We start from the raw sequence: 26,089 nt of genomic DNA on the forward strand, positions 1-26,089 counted from the left end.
TACTGGGCTTCCCTGGTGGCGCAGTGGTTGAGAGTCTGCTTGCCGATGCTGGGGACGCGGGTTCGTGCCCCGGTCCGGGAAGATCCCACATGCCGCGGAGCGGCTGGGCCCGTGAGCCATGGCCACTGAGCCTGCGCATCCGGAGCCTGTGCTCCGCAACGGGAGAGGCCACAGCAGTTAGAGGCCCGCGTACCGCAAAAAAAAAAAAAGAAAAAAAAAAGAAAAAAATCATATTATTTATGCCACACAGCTCCTTGCAGGAGTTTAGTGACGGTGTTCATCATGGCACAAAGAACCAGCTTTGTGGTTCTGCAGGGGGAAAACACTGCACCCTTTGAAGCCATCAAAGAGAGAAAATTCCCTCTTATCTGTTTTTGAAACTAGGTAAGCAAATTCTCCAACTTCTGGATTAATCCAGATGAACTTACCTTCCAAGGATTTATGATAACCTGATCTTTGAGCCAGAACAATTAGGCTGGGTAATTGGGTAAAATTAAGGAGGTATTAAGTCTGATTCTGAGGTCTTAAAGTCAATGAAAATTCCTTTCCTTTCTTCTTGATGCAGAGACAACTATGAGATGCGCCATAACCCTCTGATATGACCCAAAGAGCCGCACAGAACACCAAGTTCGTGCCCGGCACTGTGAAACTCCAACGGGGGGCTTTACAGACGTGTAGTAACATGGGGAAGCCCTGTCCTGGACTCCAGAGTTCCAGGAAGGTAGGATGATGCAACCACTCTTCCCACAATTCTGATTTACTGATCAGAAATCAATGATACTCCTACGTCAGCTCAGGACTAGACCCAAGACTAAGATTAAAGATTCCCAGGGCTATTCAGTAGCTATCTCTCCCTTTGGTTGGGCCAACTTGATGGCTCTAGGTTAGAATAATTCCCTAGCTTCTCCCAAAGCTGAAGTCATAGCAAAAGTCATATCAAACCCTGGTACCTGCCTGGTACCTCTGCAGCCTCTAGTAAGTGGGTGCACATCAGCCTGGCTGTGCAGCCCAGAAACATACAACAGAAGGTTTAAATCACTGTGGATAATCAAGGTAATAACGGCATAGCGGGTGGCAGCAGCGGAGTGGGTGTACAGGAAAGACATAGACAAAGATTCTCCTTTTACCAAATGTCTGAAATTCCACCTTGGAACATTATTCCCTTATTTTAAGGTTTAAAACAGACACTGAAAGCTAACACTATAGAAGCTCTCTTAATTGGTCTGTCTTCCACTCTATGCTACATAATTGTATGAGACTAAGCTAAAATAGAGTTACGGTTTCATCATAATGTGGTCTCCCCCTCCCCCTAAAAAAATCTTTAAATATTTCCACTGTTTAGCAAGCTAAGAATATACGCATTGCTTCAGCATTTGAGAAATTCATGGAATGGACCCAGGCTGCCCTTCCTGCTTCTCTCATGAGCACACCCGTTACTTTAGCTAAGTAGATCTGCACACTGAACACACTCCTCACTCCAAAAGTCTGTGACCTCACTTACAATTTGGCCCTCCACAGACATCTTTCCTTCTTGCATTTCTGCTGAAACCCCACACACCCTTCATCACTCTGTTTGTGAAAGTAGGTAAGCAAATTCTTACCAATCCTTACCTCGTTGGCTGGAGAGTTTTCTTGCATCCTCCTAAATGGGCAGTCCAGAGATCAGCAAACTTTTTTTGCAAACGGCCAGGTAGTAAATATTTTTGGCTTTCTGAGCCATAAGGTTTCGGTCACAACCACTCAAGTCTGTCACTGTGGCAAAAATAAGCTATAGCTGCTACCTCAATGAATGAGCATGGCTGTGTTCCAATAAAACTTTATTTATGGACAGTGAAATTTAAATTTTACATAATTGTAAGGGATCATGAAATATCATTACTCTTGATTTTTTTGTCAGCCATTAAAAAATGTAAAAGCCATTCTTAGCCTGAAGGGGTACTTTGCCAATTTCTGGGGCAGGGTTTACCTTTATGTTAAACTCCTCAGGCGGCTCACTAAAAACTGCTTTTCTCTCCTTGAGTTGTGACTTTTTTGCATTGTAGTAATGGATGTACTTATTCTTCAAACTTTCCATTACTCTGTAAACTCTCTGAGGACAGGAATATTGTCATCTTAATAGAGGCTGTGATCTTGTGATTTATAATAAAATAATATATTGATCTTCATCCCTATTTTTGACACAGAGCCCTTAAAGCCCTTGGAATTTCCTTTAATGAGAGCAATAAAAGTGTCTTTTGTTATATTAATGAGGTGACTGGGTGGGAAAACCAACCATGTGATTAGAGTGTTGGAACTTTCAGTCCCACCCTCTGACCTCCTGGGAGAAGAGAAGGGCTGGATGTTGAATCAATAACCAATGGCCAGTGGTTTCATCAATCATGCCTGTGTAATGAAGCCTCCATACAAAACCCAAAACAGGGCTTGGAGAGCTTCCAGGTTGGTGAACATGTGGAGATTTGGGGAGAAAGGCACGCTCAGAGCGTGGAAGCTCCTCACCCTTTCCCCATACCTTGCCCTAAGCATCTCTTCCATCTGGCTGTTCTTTAGTTATATCCTGTTATAATAAACCAGTGAACGAGTGAGTAAATGGGCTTCCTGAGTCCTGTGAGCCACTCTAGCAAATTAATCAAATCCAAGGAGGGGGTCATGGGAACCTCTGATTTATAGCCAGTCTGTCAGAGGTACAGGTAATAATGTGGATTTGCAATTGGCATCCTGAATTGGAGGGGGTCGTTGGAACCTCCAGTTTGTAGCCAATCAGTTAGAAGCACAGGGAGCAACCAGGGCTTGTGACTGGTGTCTGAAGTGGAGAGTGTCTTGCGAGACTGAGCACTTCACTAGTGGAATCTGCTGTCTCTGGGTAGATTGTGGTGGAATTGAGTTGAATTGTAGGACACCCAGCTGGTGTCTGGAGAATGGCTGATGGTGTGGGACGCCTCCCCACCACCCCGCCACGTTGGATTTGGGTTCAGGACCGTAATTTTAGAGGCTAACATTTATTGATCACTTTGCTAAGGCACGGAGCTAAATGTTTTGCGTGGAGAATCTCATAACAAACGCATGAGGTAGGTATTATGATTGTTATAATGTATAAGTGGTATTATTATTTTTACAGGTGATAAAATGAATACTTGCGGAGGTTCCATATTTAATAAGTGTAGAGCTATGATTTAATTATTTAGGCAGTCAGAGCCCAGAGCTCCCCTTCTCTATCACTCTACAGACTCCCTACCCCTGTTTCACACAGTAAGGCCTTAGTAAAAGTCTGGTGAATGTGTGTTATATTTTGGATTAAATTGTTTCTCTCCTGAGAACAGCTGAAGCTGATAGTAAGAAAGAGTGAAAAAAAGCTCACAGAGCAACTTAAAGAGCCACGGCAGAGCACCTCGGAGGCAGGCAAGCATCAGAGAAGTGAGAAGTGGGTGCCACTGAAGCTTGCCTGCCTTCGAAGGGTCTTGCCCTGTCGTTGCTCAGCTGTTTGCTCAACTCAGAGCGTGCACAGAGGCATTCAGACCTGAATCCCGGTATCACACGCAGCTGGAGAAGAAGTGCAGGACAGAAGCAACCCGTGGGGAAATGCACCGAGACCTGCTGAGCCCCAGGGGCCGGGCCATAGTTTTGAGCATGCAGCACGCCAGCTACATTCCCAGAAGGAGAGAAATGAGCTGCAGCTGGGAGGCCACTTGTGCGAGAGAGAAAAAAAAAAGACTTTTTAAACCATCAGACTTGAGCAAGTTGCTTATGTGTGAAAGGTTTTGTTGGAAGCAAGTTAAATGGTGCTAAGTCACTAGACAAAAGATCACACCCTCCGGCTCAAGATGCCTGTCTCTAGGGACTGTTTCTAACAGTCTCAGGTCTGGGTGAGGACAAAGCAGTGAAAGACATCCAGATTAGCTGAGGGAGCACAGTGACCTGGTAACACGAAAAACAAGGGCTCCTGAAATCCCCAGGGCTGTTCTATCAGTGAGAAAGGAAAGGCAAGGAGGAAAGATGCTGGCCACAGTTTTGCAGCTCAGCACTTATGGAGTGGCTGCATCCGTACCTCCAAGAGCTGGACAGCAATGCGCTCTCACCCTGCCCCAGATCATCAGGATCTGCATTTTCACAAATCTTTTGCACGTCACAGTGTGAAATGTACTGGCCTGCCATGCTCAGACTAAACACACCTGTCCTGGAAGATCCACAGTTCCTTTTGAATATCTCTTCAAAAGAAAGTATGATTTCAGGGGCTTCCCTGGTGGCGCAGTGGTTGAGAGTCCGCCTGCCAAAGCAGGGGACGCAGGTTCGTGCCCCGATCCGGGAAGATCCCACATGCCGTGGAGCGGCTGGGCCCGTGAGCCATGGCCGCTGCGCCTGTGTGTCCGGAGCCTGTGCTCCGCAACGGGAGAGGCCACAACAGTGAGAGGCCCGCATACCGGAAAAAAAAAAAAAAAAAAAAAAGAAAGAAAGTATGATTTCAGAGGTGCCTGTATTATGAAATTCAGAGAAATAAGAAGCAGCAGGTAAACTAGCCAAAGCCCTGAATTTGCAATCAGGAGACTAGGGTTGTAAATCCAACAGGTCCTATCCCAACTGCAACCTCATGGAAGTCTTTTCGCTTCTCTGGGCCTCAGTTTCTGTGTCTGTACACTAAGGGAGTTGACTAGGAGATTCAAGACTCAGACATTCAAAGTATCAAAGTCCTAATTTTGTGCAAATGTATATATGTTCCATTTTTCTATTTCCCTAAATAAAGAAAGCATCAAAGCTGACTGTGACCTAATCCTACTCTGGTATGGACAGCGTCTCTCCCATATACTTTAACCTCTACTGTCACTTACCTTTTAAAATTAGTTATATAGTACATTGAACATATCATGAGACAAAGATCTTTCTCAAATGTGCCAGTCCCCAGAAAGAATCACCAAAGTGAGTGAGCACAGAATTTGTCTGCTGGCCAGAATCCTATATACCAAGACTCTTGATTCTGCATAGTTCAAAATGCCTTTACTTGTATGCTCTGCAAACTAGCAAATGACCCACCTTATTAGGAAAGCAGACACCATCTTCCTTTAAGCACCTAATTCCAACCCTCTCAGAATGCAAGAGCACATCATTTATCAGTTAGCAAAAAGCTGTGCACCTTCCCCAAAGCCTTTGTATGAGAGAGCAAAGCCTTCTAAAGGAATGCCTTACTTGACATTTTTTAAAGTCAACTTCTCCGTCTGTATGGAAAATCTGAATAAAATCTACTGTCCTAGTTGGGGAGAAAAATAAAAACCAAGACTGCTAAAAATAAATAAATAAAATATGCAAATCACTCATCCCATGCCACAATTGGCTTCAACCTATTTAAACAAGAAAAAGAGGTCAGAACACAGGGAGAGAAAGCTCTAACTCCCATCAACTCCCTACCCTTATCGCTTGCAAACGGGGTGGATCTTCCTTCCTCCGCATCTCCTCAGTTCTCCCAGGTCAAGATAGAGCCAATCCTGCCCAGGGTGCTAGGTCAACAAACAGAAATTTAGATAATTTTCGTGTCCTTGCAAATGATGCGTTTGACCAGAAACAGTGTAACCAGTCAGCCAATCTGGGCTCTATACTTACTTCTTTGTTCCTTATTCTTTATCCTATAAAAGCATCCTGCCTTCTGCCCCGTTTTGCAGGTGTCTGGGCCCTTGAGACCAGAGACTGCTGGCTTCATGAAGTGTTGAATAAAGTTTGCTTGTATCACCTATACTGTCTTCTTTCATCATTTTTAAACAATATTACTGAATGAACGGAAAATACATGCTGGTGCCATGTTTCCAGACTAAGAAAAAAAGCTCACCGCGGGGTAAATTTGGCCACACCTACACAAGTCATCTCACTTCCCATCTGCTCCATTTACCCTCCTTCCCCCCACGCCACCCAAAAGTAACTCATTTGCAATTGTCCGTGGAGCCTGTATTTCATCGTGGGAAATGGAAAGCTCAAATAAGGAAGCCTGCTTATCTTTTTTTTTTCAGTGATGAAGGATCATCGTCCCTGGCGCTGACCTTAGCTGATTTTCTCGCCTTTGTTGTACGCTAAAGACAAGGTATTCCTGTTTAGTTTCCAAAGGTCTTTTCCTGCCGATACATAGAAATCTTCCTGCCCGCTGCTCCGCGTCTCCCCACCGCCTGTCCTAGAGAAACAGGTGCCAACAGCCAGAGCAAAGCTAACGTGCTCCTTGTAGCCCCCAAGCAAGGGAAAACTGGGAGGGACAGGAGTGCGACTTGCAATTGACCCAGCTTTCTCTCCTCTGCCTTCCCACCCGCTGTGTAACCTTGAGGTGACAGGGGGCTCGGTTCCTGGAAGCCCTGCGGCTGTGCCGCTGCCGGTAAGAGGTGGTGACGCCCGCGGACTGACGAGAGCGAAGGAGGGAGCCCGCGAATCACGCCCCCGCCGCTGCTCTGCCGCCGACAGGCCTGGGGCGCCGGCTTATGCTTTTGTTGTCCGAGCTGCTGAAAGAAGCAATTATCTCTCAACGAGAGTTTGTGGATGTTCGTTAAGATAAAACAAAACTCCCCGTGTTCCGGGGGCGCAGGAATTCTCCCCTGAGGTTTGGATTGTCGCAGGAGGGGCTCCCAGGGCGGCTCTCGGGGCGGCGGGTCGGAGCCACGCCTTGCGGTCCCCAGGGTCCCAGCGGCCGGGCCACAGCCGCAGCCGGGGATGAGGGCGTAGGGAGGGGCTGACGGGCGAGACAAAGGGATGAGGTCACCCTAAAGAGAGGCCGGAGGGAACGCCTAACGGAGGCAGAAAATGAGTCGCGAAGAGGGACTGTGGGACGGAAACTGGAGTCAAAATGCAGGGGGAGGGGCCGGGAGACAAAGGCCGAGCGGCTTGCGGAGGAGAGACCTAGCTGTCAGTCGTCAGCTGTCTGCGCTTGACAGAAACCGGGGAGACACGAATCAGAACCTGTGCTGCTTAGGGTAAATAAGAAAGTTTGCTTAAACCCTTTCCGCTGCTTCCCAGAATGCTGTGCCACAAGCTCCCACGATTTGTGTCAGTTCTGTGAATGAGATAGATAGATAGATAGATAGATAGATAGATAATAGATAGATGATAGACAGATAGATGATAAGATAGATAGATGATACATAGATATATAGATGATAGATGGATAGATAGATAATAGATAGATAGATGATAAGATAGATGATACATAGATACATAGATGATAGATGATAGATGAATGATAGATAGATGATAGATGATACATAGATACATAGATGATGGATGATAGACAGATAGATGGTAGATAGATGGATAGATAGATAGATGATACATAGATGATACATAGATGGATGATAGATATTAAGGCTGAGATGGTCTAAGAATGGGCTTCAAGGTGTCCCTGAATCTGAAGTAATATGCCTTGTACTTTGTTTACATGATTATTTTGCTGTTGAATGTCCACAGGTTTTCTAAGAATGTCAGAGGTATCCAACACCCAAAAAAGGTTAAATGTTGCTAGGCTTTGGAAGCACTGTGGAAAAGGAAAAAAACAAAACAAAACAAACAAACAAACACCAAAAACCCAACAAGCTTACCTAAAATGCAGATGATATCAGAGGTGAGGAATTCTGTACCACCTCCTCTCTAGGTTAATCCAATAAATACCCGACATCTAGACAAGATAAACATTTTGAAGGCAGGAGGCCAAAGGCTAGTACGTTTTTATTTGAGGAAAGACTGAAGCCTGGCTCATGAAAGACCAAGGGGCGGGTTGGAAGGAAAGCTGGGAGGCAGTCTTCCAGGTGTGGGCAGGTTCATGGAGAAAAAGAAGTACTGGCTTCATGTATCTTTGGTTTTGTCTGGGCTGACGCTGAGGCAAGTCACCAGAGGAGAAAGCCTGTACTTCACTACATAAGAAGAATATTAACTAATACTCTAGGGACATTCTTGTGCCAGTTTAGCTTTCCCCCCCAGTCATAAGTTCATTGAGGGCAGGGATTTTGTTGTGTTGGCCATGTCAACATCAGTTCCTAACACACTTCATGGCACAGTGGGCACTCAGTAAATATTTGTGGAATGAATGAATGAATTACCAAGCGATGCACATATTCTTCTCCCTTTTTCCCAATAAACTGACCAGTAGCAAGAGGCCTGGGATCAATTTCGCCATCTGGTGGTAACTATTGAATTGACAAAATCTCTTACCCACTGTTCCTTTCTTCTGCCTGGGGTAGGGGTGGGGATGGGGGAGGGGCGACCGTACATCCAACAAGTTCTTCTCCTTAGACCTAAGCAACTCACCCCTCCTACACTTCCACTCAGGTCTTCACCTGCTCACACAAACCACTCATTTCCTCTTTAATGTCCTTTTTCTCAGTCTACCCCCTGCCCTGAGTTCACCTCCCCACAATGGTACTTCTCCTTTTGCCCAATGGGCATGGGAAATTTCCTTTTTATTCATCCCTCTTCTCATTCCTCTTGAGAATCCCAACATGATACAAAGTTACCTCATAAACAATAGTTTTGCTGTAATTTCTATTCTGGCTACTGTTGAATGGGGCTAGCATAACACCTACAGATCAGAAAAGGGAAGTTTTAAGGGTGTGTGTGTGTGAAATTAGATATAAAGAACTGGTTCTATTACATTCCCAAACCCGATACCATTATTGTTTTCTCCTATGTTTTCACTGCAAATGTACAGAATTCCAGCTACATTTGAGATCAACCTGAATTTTATAGACAGGTCTGGAAACATCAACACCATTTTATGTTATTTCTGTGGCAAAAGTGTCTTAAGTTTCAAGTTTATTTATTTTTGAAAAACAAGCCATTCGTAACTAAGAAATTGCTTGCTCTTCTAAGAAGCTGTTTTCTAAGAGGCTGTCCTACTAAGGTACTAACACTTTCTGGGAAACAGGAAAGATGGATAATGTTTCCATTATTATAAAACTGAAGTTTAGGGTGGGCTAATGATTTTCTCCCAACCAAATTACAGATGAGCAGAAAAAGTGCTCATTCACCTAGACGAAGGATTTCCAACTTCAGCTTGTGTATTTTACCCCCAGGGTTCTTGTGTAAAGCAGATTCCATGACGCTGACTGAAGAAGCCTGGCATAGCACTACAGAGGGCCTGAAATGCATTTTAATAAGTACCCTAGTGGGCTTAGACCACAATAAGGATGATAAGCTGAGCCACATTCCTGTTTGGGAATAGTTTCCTTGATTTTACTGAAAATGATTATATCAAGCAACAGTCAGAATTTTCTATTCCTACCCCATTGCCTCCTGCTTTTAGAGAGAGTTGGAGCTATCCCACACACATGACCAAGAATTCCTGTCTTAAATTTCAACATGCATAGACTCACTTAGCCCAACATGTGAGATCTAGGAGAAATCATCAAACCATGTTCTTTCATAGCCATGGAAACCAAGGCCTAGAGAGAGAGTGATGCAACCAGTGATAGAGCTGATGCTAGGCCTCCTCACCTCCTGTGTTTTCCTTTGAGTCCCTAGGGCCACAGAGAAAGAGAAGGCTGAAACTGGGACCAAGTAGATAGCTGAATTAGATCATTAGTGTCAAAAGGCACACTTTAGCCTAAGGCGCTTGGCAGGTCTCTTTATTATCAGTCCATTCTGGGCCTGAAAGATTCAGATTAGCAGACTAGATTGCTCCTCTGTTACATTTCAATCACAGACACCCAGTTTGGTGCTACTGGGTAGTTTATATGGTATCATGAAAAGCAGAAAAGCATAGCCTGGAAAAAGAAGATTACACTTTTTTTGCCCCAGAGGCAAAATTCCAAAGTTAGGCATAATGTCATGGCATATTATTGTAAACAATGTAAATGCAAATTAACTTCCAATGTTTCATCACGATTACCCATTTATAGGATACATATTGTCTTCTGAAAAGTTTTGGTCCATGTGAAGGCACAGATAGCCTTGGTTCAGGAGAAATCTCATCCTTTAGGCACACACTGGATCTCTGTATACCATTCTGCACTTGATATATGACATAGATTAGATTTCATCTAATCCTTCTTGTTACATCCAAGGTAACATTGGCATTTAAAATAAGGAACCGGGCTTCCCTGGTGGCGCAGTGGTTGAGAGTCCACCTGTCGATGCAGGGGACATGGGTTCGTGCCCCAGTCCGGGAAGATCCCACATGCCACGGAGCGGCTAGGCCCACGAGCCATGGCCGCTGAGCCTGTGCGTCCAGAGCCTGTGCTCAGCAACGGGAGAGGCCACAACAGTGAGAGGCCCGCGTACCGCAAAGAAAAAAAATAAATAAAATAAAATAAGGAACCATTGAATTCTAGTTTTCAGGAGAGGACCAGTGACCCCTGATCCCTGCCAGACCCTGCAGTGGTGAGTTTAAGAATATTTTGGTGTTCACAGGTCAAAGTACGATACCTGGATGCAATCTGATCTCACTGAAGTCTTGTTATAGGTAGGATGCAGAGACCTCAGGGGTGTGTGGAGCATCAGGGTTTTTCTCATTCGATTCTCTTCTCAATACCTATTTCTTGCCCGGAAAACTTTAGAATCAAAGACCTTCTTGGGCTATGGAGATGTGTCCAGTATCACTAGGAATTTTTAAACGCATCAAATGATCTGCATCATTTTCTAGGTGCCCCTGGACTTTTCTGCTAGGTGTCGCACAGAAATCCCATATATTTGAATGTAAGCACATGCAGTTACAGACACTAAAGAGACCTCCGCACAGAATGTTACAGCTGCATTGCACTGTGTACATTTCTGGAAAGTGGACTTGGCATTATTTTCCCCCAAGAAACCACCAATTTCCACATCTGTTCTTTACATCAATGGATATAATTACCATGATGTTGTTTGTAGACACATGACCCTCTGAAGGGGCACTGGTTAAACATCTGTAAACAGGAATAAACATCATATTGTGTCTCTTTCTCAAGTAATGGGAGCAATTTTTGCCGGAGGAAAAAGAAAACCATCTTTTGTCCAGTCAACATTCAGCAGTATCTACCTTTCTGAGAGTGTGACACTGTTGAGATTGCTTTTGCCCCCAGGAAGGCAGATTTTGCTGAAGCACTCTTTTGACTTAGGAACGTAGTGATCGAATAAAATAGGGCTTTTAAAAAAAGACTGTGAGAGAGGTGTGCTGAAGTAGTATTGGGTTTGCCCGTCATTTTCTCAGATCGTCCTGGGAAGAGCTGGGCTCTTCAGTAAGGAGAGTTTATATTTCCTAAGTCTCTTTCTCCAGAGAAGAACTTTTCAGATAAACTCTTGTAATTTGCTGTTTCATCCTCTGTAGGTAGATAAGTGGACAAGTAGGGGAATTGCTTAGGGTCATACTAAAAACGAGTATAATAGTCAGTGTTTGAAAAACTTTGTACTTTGCTCTGAGCACCAATTCTGTTTTGTACCTATGGTGGCCAACTGCTAAATTAAACTAAAACCATGGAATACATGAAATATAGACTATTTTACATCAGAGAAAATAATGAGAGGCATTTGAACTAAGTTTTCCAGCCTTAAGAATGGCAGAATCACTGCAGAAGCAATGCATAAATTCTTATATGCAGTGGATTTGGGGTAGAGGGAGGAATGGACAGGGAGAGATGGAGAGTGATATTTCCTCCCTACTATTGTTCTATATATTCTGAAAACTCTTCTTTAGGACTAATTTTTAAATTTCAAATGTTTAGTGTTTGGAAAGTGAGAAATCAATCTATTTTTTCATGGGAAAGTATCTACAAAGTGGAAAGTAAATCGTTTTTCATGGGAAAATTTATTAAATATGAACAGGGCAAAAAATGTTATTTTACAATATAATAGCAACATTTCCATTTGGATAGAATTACCCAAACTCTAGGGCCAGTACAACTTCAGGGCTTCAAGGATAAGACCCAGAGGAAGCAAGTCGCATATCTCTAAACAAGAGGTTTGAGCTAGATGGTCTAGTTCTTTCCAGCTCATTAATTCTGAGAATCTGTAAACCTAGTTCTGGGAGATACAAAAGTTTAAGAAGTAGAGGTTACCCTCGGTAAACTAATGGCCTAAAACACAAAGTGAGAGCAGAAACTATTCCTCAAGTCTTTTTCTAACCTCTAACACTGAAAAAACTTCCTTATGTTTTGGTCAATAAAAATTAAGAAAATGCATATTCCCTGCTGTCAGTATTCTCCCAAATGAGGTGTAGACATCCAGTTTTTGATGTTTAGCTCAGCCTTACCTCTCATTTGGATATCTGCATAACCTAACCTAACTCTAGATTCTTCCATTTAACTCAAAATTTTTTTGACTTGTAGCTTGCTCTATCAGAGGTTCTGAATAGCAGGACACATTCAGTGCAAACATGTATAAGATTATACAGAACCCACTGTTAACACTGCTAGAGAAAATCTCTTATCAGTAAATTTATTAGCTGCCATTTTGTCTCAAGATGGTGGTCTGAACCACAATTACATCTTCATAGCTATTGATTTTCATCAAAATCTGTCAACTCTTTCAAAAATGACCACAATAAGAGAGGTATATGCAAAATATTAGCAACTTAGTTGAGACATCTTAACAATAAAAATCATTTATTGAATACTGGGTAGCAAGCAGAAATATAGAGATGTAAAAAATGCAACTCTTGCCCTCAAAATATTTATGATTTATGTATGGTAACAAGAAATAAAATTAAATAAATAACAAAGTAGCATAAATTCAGAGTTAAATGGGTGGTACAGCTAATATGTGCTTTAGAAATTAAGATGAGAAAATCATCACTGAGACTGGAAGAATTAACAGAAAGGGGAGAATTCAAAGGGGAAGATGGATTTTGGAGAAAGGTGATGAACTCAGTTTCAATTACAAACATTTGGAAGGGGGAATCCAACTAGAGATGTAAGAAGCATTTGAGTATAGGAAATACAAATCTGGGAGATATATTTATGGAGAGATGATAGTTGAAGCTATAAAGGTGGATGGGATTTCTGATGAAAATTAGAGGTAAAAGGTCAGAAAGACTAAGATCTTGTTCTGGGGAATATCTGCATTTAGAAGACGAAAACGGAAAGTTGATCTAGTGAAAGCCAGCCTAGACAAGGAGAGTAAGAATTGAAAAGGGCCAGCATAGGAGCCAAGAAAAGAGAGAATCAATGCCAGGAAGGGGTGTCCAGCAGAGTCCAGTGGGTGAAAATGTTAAGTGAACACCAAGAAAAGGACTTCGGAAATGGAAATGAAGAGGCCACTAGGGACCTCAGAGGGAGCAATTTTAGAACAGTGGGCGGGGGAGGGGGTGGGGGGGAGGTGTGGGAGTGGGGAGGACCAAGTAGAAGTGCTTAAGAAAAGCATGGCTTGGGTAAAAATGGAGAAAATTACTATACTCTTTTGAATATATCAGTATACTCGAAGAAAGAAATAGAGAAACTAAAACCTCCCATTTCTGCTTTGGTGAATAAAATGTAGAGAAAGGAAAGAAAAATATACAATTTACATATGAAATGAGCTTAGGGTATGCTTACTCTTGTTGACAGGGTCCAATTTAATGTTGTGGCATTCAATAGTCACCCCTTCTCACCCTAGGCAACTCATAGTAATTTTTTTTTTCCAAACAAACAAAAATACCAACCAAACGAACAAACAAACAAAAAAGTAATGAGATAATTTTCAACACCAAGCCTAACTTTTCAAACAAAATAAAAAGAAACAACAGCTCTTTTGTGTGTATGAGTGTGTATGTGTGTGTGTGCATGAGACAGAGAGAGAAACTGAAACTTCACTTAGCAGAAAACCTAATGCTACAATTTACAGAACTCCATCACTTATGCCTATGCTTCCCTATTGTGGGCCTCCTGACATATGAGTCCCAAAGAATAAAAGGTACCGCAGTGTGGCAGAATTGGATTTTACTCTCTTCCACACTTTTTATTTCCCCTTTACTCTTTATGAGGAGTGAAGCTAGATTAAGAAACAATGACTGTTTTTGATACATAACAATATATCAATGTAATGCTACAAGAGGTAGTCAAGTTTAGCAAGCAAATGTCAGTGAATCTTCTCCACGTGCAGCTTTTAAAGCTCTAGGGACCAAACGTCTGAAGCTTCTAATGCTGACCCTCTAGGACAGAACATGGTACAATGCACAGAACTGTAAAGATCTAACGTCCCATCTGAAGTCTAGGGGGGTAGGGGTGGAGGGGGGACATAAAAGTAGAAAATGTGCGTTGGGGGAAACAGAAAAGAAAGGGAGCCCAGAGAGAGATGGGGACACCCAGATGCCTACCTGAAGTAAGCTCTTAATGGACTGAATGGAAATTCAGTGGAAAAAATAACTGGTTTATATCATCTAAATTTCATGTGTGCACGTGATCAGTATTGAGGTTTTCTTTTTGGTTATAGATATACCTTAATGCTTTCCCATTTATTGTGGATCTAACCAAGAACTCATGCAGGTTTATGCTGGTGTGAGTTTTATTCTCTTTCCCATGGAAATACACCTAGTGAAAGGAACACTGTCAGGGATGTGAAGATTAAAATGGCCACAGGATGAGAGACGTTGGAACTTCTTGCTAGCTTCCTAAATTAGACAGTGTTTTCAAGATAGCTCCACCTCCCAACAAGGCACTGGCTCCCAAATTTGCATGCAAAAGAATCATCAGAGGAGCTTGTAAATGATGTCTCTCCTCCAGGAACCTTCCTTTTTAAAAGCCTCTCTAGGTGATACACAGTCAGGTGATCCATAAACCACTTGGGAACATGTTGCTTAGTGTTGCTTAGTAAACTCCCCTGAAGGTGTTTGCTTCCCCATTTTTACTCTGAGCATCCGATCAAAGTTCTTCGCCTAGGAAAAAACGGGAGGGGGTTCAGAATTTTGGCAGGATCTCCTGCATATATACCACCCCAATTCAACAAACCTCTCATCCGCTTCTGTTTCCTTTCTATTTCAAAGGGGTATCATTTTTTCCACAGGGAACCCTCTTGAAATCTAAGAATTTGAACCCATCCCTTCATTGATGTGACATTTATTTCCTCCTTCAGCCTTTCAGTCTACCCTTCTCTACGCTTTCCTCCTTTTAACACAGGTCTCTCCCTAGCTTGAAAAAAACACCCTTTTCCTACAATCTCATTTCTCTTCCTCTGTTCAGTGCCAAAATTTTAAAATGCGTGGTCTCTGCCAGTTGTCTGCATTTCTTCCATCTCTATCCCTCCGAAGCCCCTGCTATCTGACTTTCGTCCTCACCACTCTACTAAATTGTCCACCCAGAGGTTATTAATAGTCATCCTACATTCAGTGGTCTATTCTCCATTCTCATCCTTGCGCATCACTCTGATTTCATAGTGTTCACCATTCTATTTTGAAGCTTTTTCCTTACTGCCTTCTCTGATTCTGATTATGCTAGTTCTTCTACTGATTTTTGTTTCTTTTAATGAAGTATCTTCTGCCATTGAAGGGAGACTAGGCCCTTCCCTCTGCTCTTCTCTTTCTAACTCTCCCTCGACTGAAGCCCATGAAGAAGAATAAGCTTTCAATCTCCCTTTGAGTCACTTGCACCTGTTATCTCTCCCTCCACTTCTGAATCTTCAGCTGGTCATTTCTGGATGCCTCATTCATACTGATCATGCTGGAACTTAAAACCATCATCTTCCTTACAAACCAGCTCTTCCTTTCAAGTGTATGAAGTCTGCCCAGAGTATTTCCACTCCACTATCTAAGCTGGAAATCTTACAATCATATTTCATTTCTCTACCTATCACAGGGCAAATTGGGGGAAATTGGCCTGGCTTCTAGAGTTCGGTGGGTTTGAAATGGGGTGATGGTGTTCCATGCTAAAGATGGTGTCCAAGACTAGAGAAGAGAGTAGGATTGAGAGTCCAGTGTCCAGGGGATCCCCAATCTCAGAGGCCCAGAAGGAATATTTGATAGGGTCTACCTGAAGGGGTCAGAAGCAGAAAATAAAGGTGGGATATAGAGTTAGCAATCCAAGAACTAAGGAAATGAAAATGAAAAGCGAATAGGTCTGCAGAAGGGCCCATAGTAATTGCCTAAAACAGGGATTACTTCTGCGACGTGCCTTGTCATACTGCCTATACCACATGCCACTTGATCAGAAAAATTAGAAGGGTCACAGACCACAAGTATTGACAGAGACATTGCTTCATGCCCCATAGGAACTGAAAACAGTCCATTTTTCTCAAAACGTCTGCAATTAGTTTTACATTTCAATTCCAGTTGTGAACACCCTAGTTCAAGGCTTCTTTTGCTCATTCTTATTTTCTTTAAAAATAACCTTGTAACTTGCTTTCCTGTTTCCAGTCTCCCCATGCAATCCGGCATGCCTATGTACCATAAATATCTCTTTCATCATGTCTCTCCCTTAGTCAAAAGCTGCTCATGGCACAAATTTCTTACCACAGCAGGCCACTTTTGTTTTCCTTTATAGCTAAGCCTCATCTCCACTCCTATTTCGCCTCCTAACTCTTACAATCAAACAGTCTTCACATTCTGCAGAACGGTCTCCTCAAGGCTCCACAAGAAGCAGCTGTGCCAGCCCACTTAGCTGGAATACTGTCTCTTCTCCCTCATCTTGAACACTCTCCTACTCTTCCCACCCTTAAAGCCCTCAAGTTCCTCTGCCTCCTCCAATGACCCCTCACTGATCTCTCACAGCGCTCATTTCCTTTAATTGCAGACTGCCTTGTTTTGCTATTTTCAAGAGTATTATTCTTTAGTTTGTACATATTTCTTAAACATCAGCCTTGTTTCCCCTTCTTGATGGTGGGGTTTATATTCCCCTGCCCATCCCAATATGTCCCATAGTACATATTAGTAACAGAGTTAGGTCCATAGTAGGGGTTCAGGACACATGAGTTGGTTGTTTAGTTTCCTGGACAGAGATACATAACATATAAAACAGGATGAGAGAAGGGTTTCTGACACACAATATGGCACCAAATTGCAAATAATTCTCAGTGGAGGGGTCTCTTGTGGTTGAGATCTTTCCTGATTATATCCTCTCTAGAAGAAGTGGCAATCTACTAATTTAGAGCACTGCAAATAGTTCTGAGGGTATGTGCTTAATTCAGAATAGCTGCAGAGCTTCCCCTCTTTTGTCTTAGATTATTTCTATTTTCTTCCATTTCTTCAGAATGATTTGAAGCATATGTGTGATCGCCCCCTCATGCTCTTTCATTAGACTCTTTCTGAATCTCCACCTATAGTAACCATCCCTGAGTCCTTGCTCCATCATCAAGACACTGTGCAAAATTAAATGCTGTAATGTTCAGGTCTTGCCCTTCAACTTCTATTCTTGACCAAACTCATGGGTTAATTGAACCTTTCTTGGCAAAGAAAGGAAAAAAGAAGGAAGGAAGGAAGGAAGGAAAGAAGGAAGGAAGGGAGGGAGGGAGGAAGAAAGGGAGAGAGAAAGAAAGAAAGAAAGAAAGAAAGAAAGAAAGAAAGAAAGAAAGGAAGGAAGGAAGGAAGGAAGGAAGGAAGGAAGGAAGGAAGGAAGGAAGGAAGGAAGGAAGGAAGAAAGAAAGAAAGAAAAAGAAAGAAAGAAAGAAAAGAAAGAAGAAAGAAAGAAGGAAAGAAAGAAAGTCCCAACACAGTAACAGCTAGTTGTATAAGCAAAGCAAACCTGGGAATGACAGCTTTGGAAGTTGCCACTGTGCATATAAACAGTTGGCATAAGCAGAGACGCTTGCAGGAAGAATCTTTATAGGTCACAAATGCTGGACAGATTGGTGGCCTAGGCCATACAATCTGTTTATCTAAGGCTGACTTACCCTTGGCCCTGAGTTTCTGGACCCCGACAGTGAGGGAATATTAGAAGAATCTTAAATCATGGTTTAAGAATAATCTTATCAAGAAGCATAATCTAATATGTTTTGGTTTTAGTAGCACATTTAAAAAACTTTAAGTTAGTCCTCTGTTCAATTTCTTAAAATTGTTATTAAACCAAAGTTCCGACAAATGACAGTTGATCATCACCTTAGACCCAAACTAGAAATCTCAAAAATTCCTAAAAGTCCATAGTCTGGGTTTTGTGTACATGTGTATATATTTGCATGCCATTTTATTTTTCATTTTGTGGGAACTCTTAATACCTAAATTCTTGCCAAGGCCAAATGCTGAAAAGCCTCAATAAGTGTTTTTCTTGAGATATTTCAAAGCATTTGACAACTGTAGGAATTTCATTTTAACGCTCTAGATTTATTCCAAAGCTTGATTTTTCTGTGCAAACGAAACTAAACTGAGCTGATGAGTCTTCATTCATTAAGAAGCGAAAGTGTTCTGAAATACATTAAGAGGTCTGGGGACACAACAGGGGACTTCCCTGGAGGTCCAGTGGCTAGGGCTCCGCACTGCCACTGCAGGGGGTGTGGGTTTCATGCTAAAGATGGTGTCCAAGACTAGAGAAGAGAGTAGGATTGAGAGTCCAGTGTCCAGGGGATCCCCAATCTCAGAGGCCCAGAAGGATCCCAGGTCAGGGAACTAGGATCCTGCATGCTGTGTGGCAAAAAAAAAAAAAAGAGGTTTGGAGTTTTTTTTTGTGGCAACAAGAGAATAGAACTCATTGGTTACAAATATCCAAATTTGGTATTTAGCTCCCATCTCTGGATGAGCATGAAGAATGGCGAGGCACAGTGAAGTTTGTCAGGGATCAAGACAAGAAGACAAAGGTGAATGAGTTCACTAAATTAACTGTCCAGAGCTTCACGTATTCGACTTTGACTTCAAGCATTCTGCATCTGACTTTTTGAATGATGGTGGGTAAGCAAAGTTTTGGTTGGGCCCTGCTACCCTTTTAAGTGAGGTTAACCTGCTTTCTCTTTATTGAGGAGTGCTATAAATGAATAGCAACAACACCCAAAATGTTGGAGATATTCCAGTGAAGGCTGAACTCCGACCTCATCATGATGTCATGGAGAGGAACTCATGCATCCTATAGAGGGGACAAGCATATGTGATTCATTTTTTCAGTCTACATCCTTTAATTTATAGTAGACACTTAATAAATGTTTCCTAATGAATAAATCAATGATTTCATAGACAAGATGACTTCTAAAATTGCTTCTAACTTATAGATACTATGAAAGTGATAGGTGATCTATTGATAGACCAAAATAATATAGGGGCCAGCCATACATGCACCTTAAAGATGTCTCTCTTTGGGGAAAGAAGAAAGATTGAATGGTAGCTTTTTTAGGCTCTCTGCCTCAATGAGAATGTCAGAGGGATCCAGGCATGCTGAAGATGCCCCACATTAGCAAAGTTACCACCTCACTTCTGTCCTGGAATGAAGCCTCTGATGACGATCAGGCTTCGAGAATGCCAGGGGATTAGGTTTTGATTCAAGATCAGGTTATAACCCCAGGACCCAGTGCCTGGCCACTGTGCCACCATTTGCTATTCTGCATTCTATTCTTTAATGCCCACAAATCAGTTGTTCTCTTAGGATGTTGGAATGTCTTGAAATTTTTCATTTTTATTTAAATCTCCATCAGATTATAAGTTACTGATGCTGAGAAAATGTAGATGCAGAATTCTAGCTGCAGCTACAGCCATGTGGAATCACGGCACACTCAGTAACCACAAAGGATTTTTCTTTTTGCCTGGCAACTTAAATCTTTTCTAGAAGATCTTGCTGGTTTTATCTTGGAACGTTTTTGCCACGTTGACTCTTTGAAGTGTAACGTGGAATGCAAATAGGACATGCGATGGATGTTCTATCTTATTCAGTGTTTAGAATGCCTCCTGGTGTCTGACTTATTGCTACAGGTTTGTTATCCTTTCTCAACCAGTGTTTGAACTCCTCCCACTCTCACCCATTCATCACGCTGATAGTCCTGTCCAAAGACTATCAGGTAAAATACAATAATCAGTCAAAGCCAGATGGTGCCAGTGGCAAATGCAAGCATCTCCCCTTACGGCACCTGCATCAAATAAATAAATAACACCATCATATTTGACAATTTAATGAGTATAAATTTACCACAGCAGGAAAGTCCTCCCCAAATACTTAAACAGTTAAAATGTAAAAGGAGAGATAAATAAGCATTTTTGTAGTGGTATAATGAAAGAGAATAAAGAAGGAGAGAAAGGAAGTATAGGGTGGGGTCTGCTTTATATAAGATGATGAGAGAAAGCCTCCTTGAAGAGATCTACACAGGTGAGATTTGGGCAGAGCCCTGAGGAGGTAAGGGAGCAAAAGTCACTGAGAATAGGTGTGAAGAAACATTTCAGGCAGAAGGAACAGCAAGAGCAGAAGCCCTGAGGCTGCTGCCATAACACAGAACACAGAAAAATATTAGTAGCTTTGGTCTGATTTCTTGAGTACAGGATTGTACCAGTCAGATTCTTGCGTGCAAGCATAGAAACTAGACTGGATTCGGATAATAGCAGAGCTCACATTATTGATGGGAAGGCCAGAGAACAAGACTCAAAAAATAGGCAGGAACCAAGGAAAGCAAGCTGGATCCAGGAAACAGAGTCAAGGTGAGACCCCTGACTGGTTAGGACATCAGTTCGTGGCTACCACAGACCCCAGACCCCAAATGCCACCATCTCCGAGAATAATTTATCATTGCCATTGCATCTTTACATCATTCCTTGAAGATTCAGAGTGGCTGAGTCTAGGTCTTGAGATGCTCACATTCCAGTTGCCTGGAAGCGATAAGCCTCTGTACCTTCTAAGTGTGAAGGAAGCTTAAACTTCTATTCTTATTTTATTGACCACATCTGTAAGATAGGCTAATTATATCTCTGAGTTCCAGACTCCAAGAACCAATATCTATTAGTCCTAAAAACTATTGAGAGCACAGGGTGGGCAAAATTTAAATCAGCAACGTTAGTATCTCATTTCTCAATTAACCAATTGTAAGTTCCTTAAACCTTAGACATGTATACACACACACACACACACACACACAAAATCCAGAAACTAGTCCTTGAAGAATTCCTACCAAAAAATACTTGACATATGATTCCTTTAACATAGACCCCAAATCATCACCATCAACAACATCAACAATAACAAGCAATAGCTAACATTAGTGCTCACTATATGCCAAGTATAGTTCCAAGTATTTTACATATATTAACACATTTAATCCTTAAAAAGCCTCTGGCTTTGCAGTATTTAAGTCTTAATACCCATGAATGTTCTCTTATTCACAAAACTCACCCTCCAGGTCTCCAAGGCAGATTGGATAGTCACATCTACATGAGAAGAAACACTAGTGCATTCCTACAGTGGAAAACATCCCTGAACAATTAGGAAAATACACCTGAGATTAATAAAATTATCCAGGAGCACATTGTAGAATACACACTTTGAAATAGACATAGAGAGGTCTACCACACTATACTGTGAGCTACTTGAGGGTAGAGAGTGTTCCTTTTTCTAAGAAAATTATTTCTATATTTCCAGTATTCTGCATAATTTCTGGCTTAGTAGATGGTTAATAAATGTTTATTGAAAGAATAAGTGACTTTCATATAACATTTGAGGAAAATATTTTCTCACAAAGTTAGTCCTGATAAAAAAAAGACTAATTGAAAAATAAGATAAATGAGTCAAAAGGTGGAAAACACAAAAACTTCTAGTCTTCATTTGTGAAAGAACCCTGTCCATTTATGAAGCACATAAATGCTGACTTCACAAATTTATAATACTTAGGGATATGTACATCCAGAAACTGAAAACATGATCCTCTTTTTACCCCTCTGAAAGAAGTGGCACCGACATAGGAAGAAATTCCAGCTCAGCCCTTTCTGAGCTGAATACCTTAACTTCCCAACATCCGCACCATGAAGGATTGGACATAGATCAGTGTTTCCCAAATTCTGCTCCCCAGGCTTCCTCAGAGGGGCCTCAGAGCAGAGAGGAGGGGACTGACAGGACAGAAGGCTGGGCCACCAAACTCTGCTCTGGCCAAATAGCACCTTTTACCTATTTTATGTATTTGGATTCTGAGAAATATCTGGGATCAAAAGTTCTGTGGCTCAAAAGAAGTTTAAAAAAAAAACAGCTAGATAATCTCTAAGATCCCTTTACCTCTACTAATCAATGATAATTATTACCATCAGGTATATAGTGAAAGAGAATGACAACTTTTCCCTGGGAGATTAAATAAAAAGGTAGTTAGTAGGAAGCCTTGAACAGTGCCTTGTGAAATCTGGAACAGTGGCGAACCCAGGAATGAAACTTAAGCAGTGTCTAGGGGAAACAGAAAAGGACAGTAAGTACAAAACATATAAATGCTCTTTCTCTTCTCTTTTCTCTCTCTCTCTCTCTGTATGTATACATATATATGTGCAACATATACACACACACATAAACTATATGGGGGGAGAAGACTTACTAGGGAGGTTACTATCGTGATTGCAGCATGGATCCAGACGGAGAATGAGGAAAGGTCTGGAATGATTTTATAAAAGAGGTGATTTTTCAACAGAATTTTTGGAGGCAAAACATAGTTTGGCAGATGGAGGAAAGAAAGCATTTCAGGTGGTGAAGATAGAACCACTTAATGTTAGGAGGAAATAAAAGCTTATATGGATAGAGTGCCTAGTAGAGTTTGTTATCCTCTAGTCTATTTAGTCTATTCTCTAATCTTTTTGTACCATCTTAGGCCTGACCTGTTGACCACCCACTGGAATCCAAGGAAAACTCCCTTCTTAGTTCCAGAGAATTAGGCTGAAATTTTGTTTAATCAGAACAACCCAGATTTATTGGCTATTCCTGGAGTATGATAAGGTCATTGGCAACTTAAAATTTACATCTTCTAGAAATGGCTCCAAGGGTTCCACCCATGTCCAGTGGGTCTTTTAAAGTTCTACCATATCCCACCAATCCAACTTCTCCAACATTGAATACTTGCTTCTGTCATCTACTTTCTCAGCAACCCAAACTACTCATGTATCTTTTCCACCTCCCCTGTAATTACTGAAATAAAAAATGTACAACTGAGAAAAGTGACTCATTTTTTTCAGCTGAAGTCTGCTTCAGCTTGCCTTCCTTATGCTCATCCATTCCCTAAACTGGAAAATTATATTCTTTTGGTTCTTCCCAAATTTGATTTTGGAGTGAGCATTACCCCAACCTATAAATGAGATTTGTTTCCAAAGTTTGTTTTGCAAGTTAGCAGCTTGAAACTTAGAATATCATTTCCTGAAGAAAGAAATCTAAAAGAGTGTTTAAGTTTCCAGCCAGACCAAAAAAAGTATTTTTAATCTCTATTTTATATAGCTTTAGTTCAAAGGGACCTAGCTACCTAATGACCGTGAAACATTCTTCTGTTTTCTTGATTCTCATATATATTCTTAAAAAGGAAACAGACTACACTGAAGATTATTTCTCCCTCTCCAGAATTCCAAGGGGGAATCCATTCCTCCTCAGCTCCACTCCCCAGAACGAATATTTTTGTAAGAGACATATGCTAGATATTGTTAAGTCAATGATTACCCGGCCATTTGTTTCTTCCTTCCCCTGTAGGAAAATTTTTCCTTTTGTTTATCAGTTTGGGCATAAACAACATCAGACAGGTGGATGCTTCCATAGCACATAGACAGTCACCAGAAAAAACAACAATTAAGCATCATAGTGCATATATTTTTTTTCTAATTTGAAATTAAAGAGAGTAAAAGGAGTAAGAGAATGTGTACATGCAACTACAAGTCATATCATTAACAAAGAGGAAGGGTGTGAAACTTCACCAGGATTCCTCTGGGAGGGGTTTCAGAAGTCAGCAGTTTTAGATATTATGAAAAGGTTGAAGGTTTAGCCCCTAGCTTGGAAGGCATATTAATGGGTTAAAAATATATAACTTTAAACTGCTCTTCATCCTTAGCCCAAATCATAAGAAGTTTATACTGTCAAGTATGGCTATCTTTCCATGTTGAAGTATCTCTCTACAAAATGGGGACTGTTATTTGCTGAAGCAACCAGCTGGCACCATTTGGGTGAAATCCAAGTCTGTGCAGTCTTAGCTCTGTGTGAGATATCTATCAGGTGCCTAATTATAAAGTGTGCCAGAGTGGGCAGGTTCCATGATTAATTGGTGGGAAGTGGGCAATGTTTGCCTTAGACTTAACCAAATTTTGCCATCACATACAACTCATTAGACACTGATATTTGGTCATATGTGTGGGCTCCATTAACTCAACTTCTATTTAATGGGAGCCTATTATGTGCAAAGCATTGAACTAAGGCTATATACATAAGACAATAAACGAAACATGCTTCCTACACGAAGGGAGATTTTAGAATAGCAAAAGAGACAGACGTGTAAATTAATATTTATAATAAAGTCTGTGGAATGTTGTAGCATAGGCATGTACTAGACACAATGATGGCACAAAGGAAAGATCAACATATCTGCTTGGAGGATCAGGGAGTCTCCACAAAGAAAAAAACAACTCTAGCCACATTGTGGAAATACATTAGAAAGGTGTTACGTAGAAAAGAAGGGAAAGGAAGGTATTCCAGGCAAAAGGAATAGTGTTTAGAAAGGGGGAAAGGATGAAGTAACATGGGTTGTTCCATGAAATTGTACAATTACAGTGGAGTGTGGGATGTGAAGAGGGGTAGATTTTGAAGTTTGAAGAGATAGGCAGGGACCAGAAAATTAGCAAGTAAATTTTTAAAAAATCAGATTGAGAACAATTCTTAAAGAAAACAAAAGAAGTGGGGTGATGTGTTAGAAAGTAAACTGGGCACCACTCAGATGGATTTGTCACAGAAGGTGTCTCAAGTAAAGAGTAAGAGAAAGAGAATTCTGGGTAGAGAGAGTAACACACACAAAGGCTTTGAAGAGGGAATGTGCTTGGTGTGTTTTAAAGACTAAAAGGAGGCCAATAGACTTGGTGAGCAAGAAGTGTTTGGTTATAAGAAAAATTCAGAGGAGGGGACAAGTCCTGGATTATGTAGACTTTTATAGGCCTTAGCAGTAATGAGTTTGGTTTTGGTTCTATGTGGAATAGGAAGCTATCAAAGGTTTTTAAATAGTGGAAACACATGATCTGATAGAAACTTTTTAAAAGACCATTCTTTCTACTGAGGGGAGAATGATTATAAAAGGTTGAGGGTGAAAGACAAGAGATTAGATGGGAAGGCTGTTGTGTCAGTCTCCATGAGAGACAACTGGGTTAGAGATGATAGTGGAGATGAAGAAAAAGGGACAGAGATGACGTATTTTTGAGGTAGAGGGTGATGGCAAAGGAAGAACGAATGGCTATTTTGTTTGTTTTCTACTTATAGAAACTAGAAAAAGTAGTAGCATCTAACAATAAAAGGAAGACTGGGGGAATTAATCAGGGTTCCATTTCCATTTAGATGACTGGATGCGAATGGGGAAGAGATTTGGGAAAAAGAGTTGAAGACTTACTTTTAGGACATGTGGAGATTGGGCTCCTGTGGGTCATCAGGACAAGATTTCTAGTGGACAGTTAGATACAAAGCTCTAGAGCCCGGGAAGTAGACTTGGCTAGAGAGCCTGGAGAATTTGAGACCCATTCGTCATGTAGGAGTTGTGGGCACAGATTAGATTAGTCTTGGAACTTCTGTTGACTAAGAACTTGCAAGAATAAGGACAAAAGCCTGCATAACAACAACTTTTCAGGGGCGGAGAGAGAAAGAGGAGCCAAGGGAGAAAAAAAAAGAATGTGAAGCCAAGGATAGAGAAGAGAAAAAACAGCAGAAATAGGTGTTATGGAGCCAAGAAAGTAAAGAGAAGGCATGTTTCATGGTTTCAAATGTCCCAGAGAGGTCATGCAAGATAGCTCCACTTGTCTTTCTGAGAGTTTACAGATCCATCTATTTGTCTTGTAAACTCCCTCAGAGACAATCAAATGTGTTTCCTGAGCCAGGCTCTGAACTCGATACCTTACCTTCAAAGACTTTGCAAACTAGTTCGGGAAGATCAGGTACATACAAATACCAATGGATAATCAAGTAGGGCTCTGTTTAGTGAAGGCTGAATAAACAGGACCGGTAGCATGTGACACTGAAGATCTAAGAGGGGAAGAAGTCACTGGCCATCCGGAAAGCCTTCACAAATGAGATAACTCATGATTCAGGCCTCAGAGTGTGGGTGAAATTGAATTCGGCACTAAGGGGACTTTCCAAGTAGTGGAAATGACAATAAACAAAAG

The 26,089-nt window shown here is 41.5% G+C and overlaps 1 protein-coding gene across 2 annotated transcripts in view; it reads right to left on the reverse strand.

Annotated features, from left to right (window-relative positions):
* The window catches only part of GAP43 (growth associated protein 43), a 92,976-nt gene that overhangs the window by 53,926 nt on the left and 12,961 nt on the right, over nt 1-26,089 (reverse strand). Inside the window, exon 1 of one of the 2 annotated variants that reach the window (XM_079921606.1) lies at nt 5,395-5,465. The exons of the other annotated variant lie outside the window; for it this stretch is intronic. Coding sequence (XP_079777732.1) covers nt 5,395-5,436 — 42 coding nt within the window. The 5' untranslated portion in view covers nt 5,437-5,465. Of the gene's footprint in view, nt 1-5,394; nt 5,466-26,089 lie in introns of those variants that run through there. 2 annotated transcript variants of the gene reach the window in all.

The sequence above is a fragment of the Stenella coeruleoalba genome, assembly GCF_951394435.1.
Source record: "Stenella coeruleoalba genome assembly, chromosome: 5".
NCBI classification, from domain to species: domain Eukaryota; kingdom Metazoa; phylum Chordata; class Mammalia; order Artiodactyla; family Delphinidae; genus Stenella; species Stenella coeruleoalba.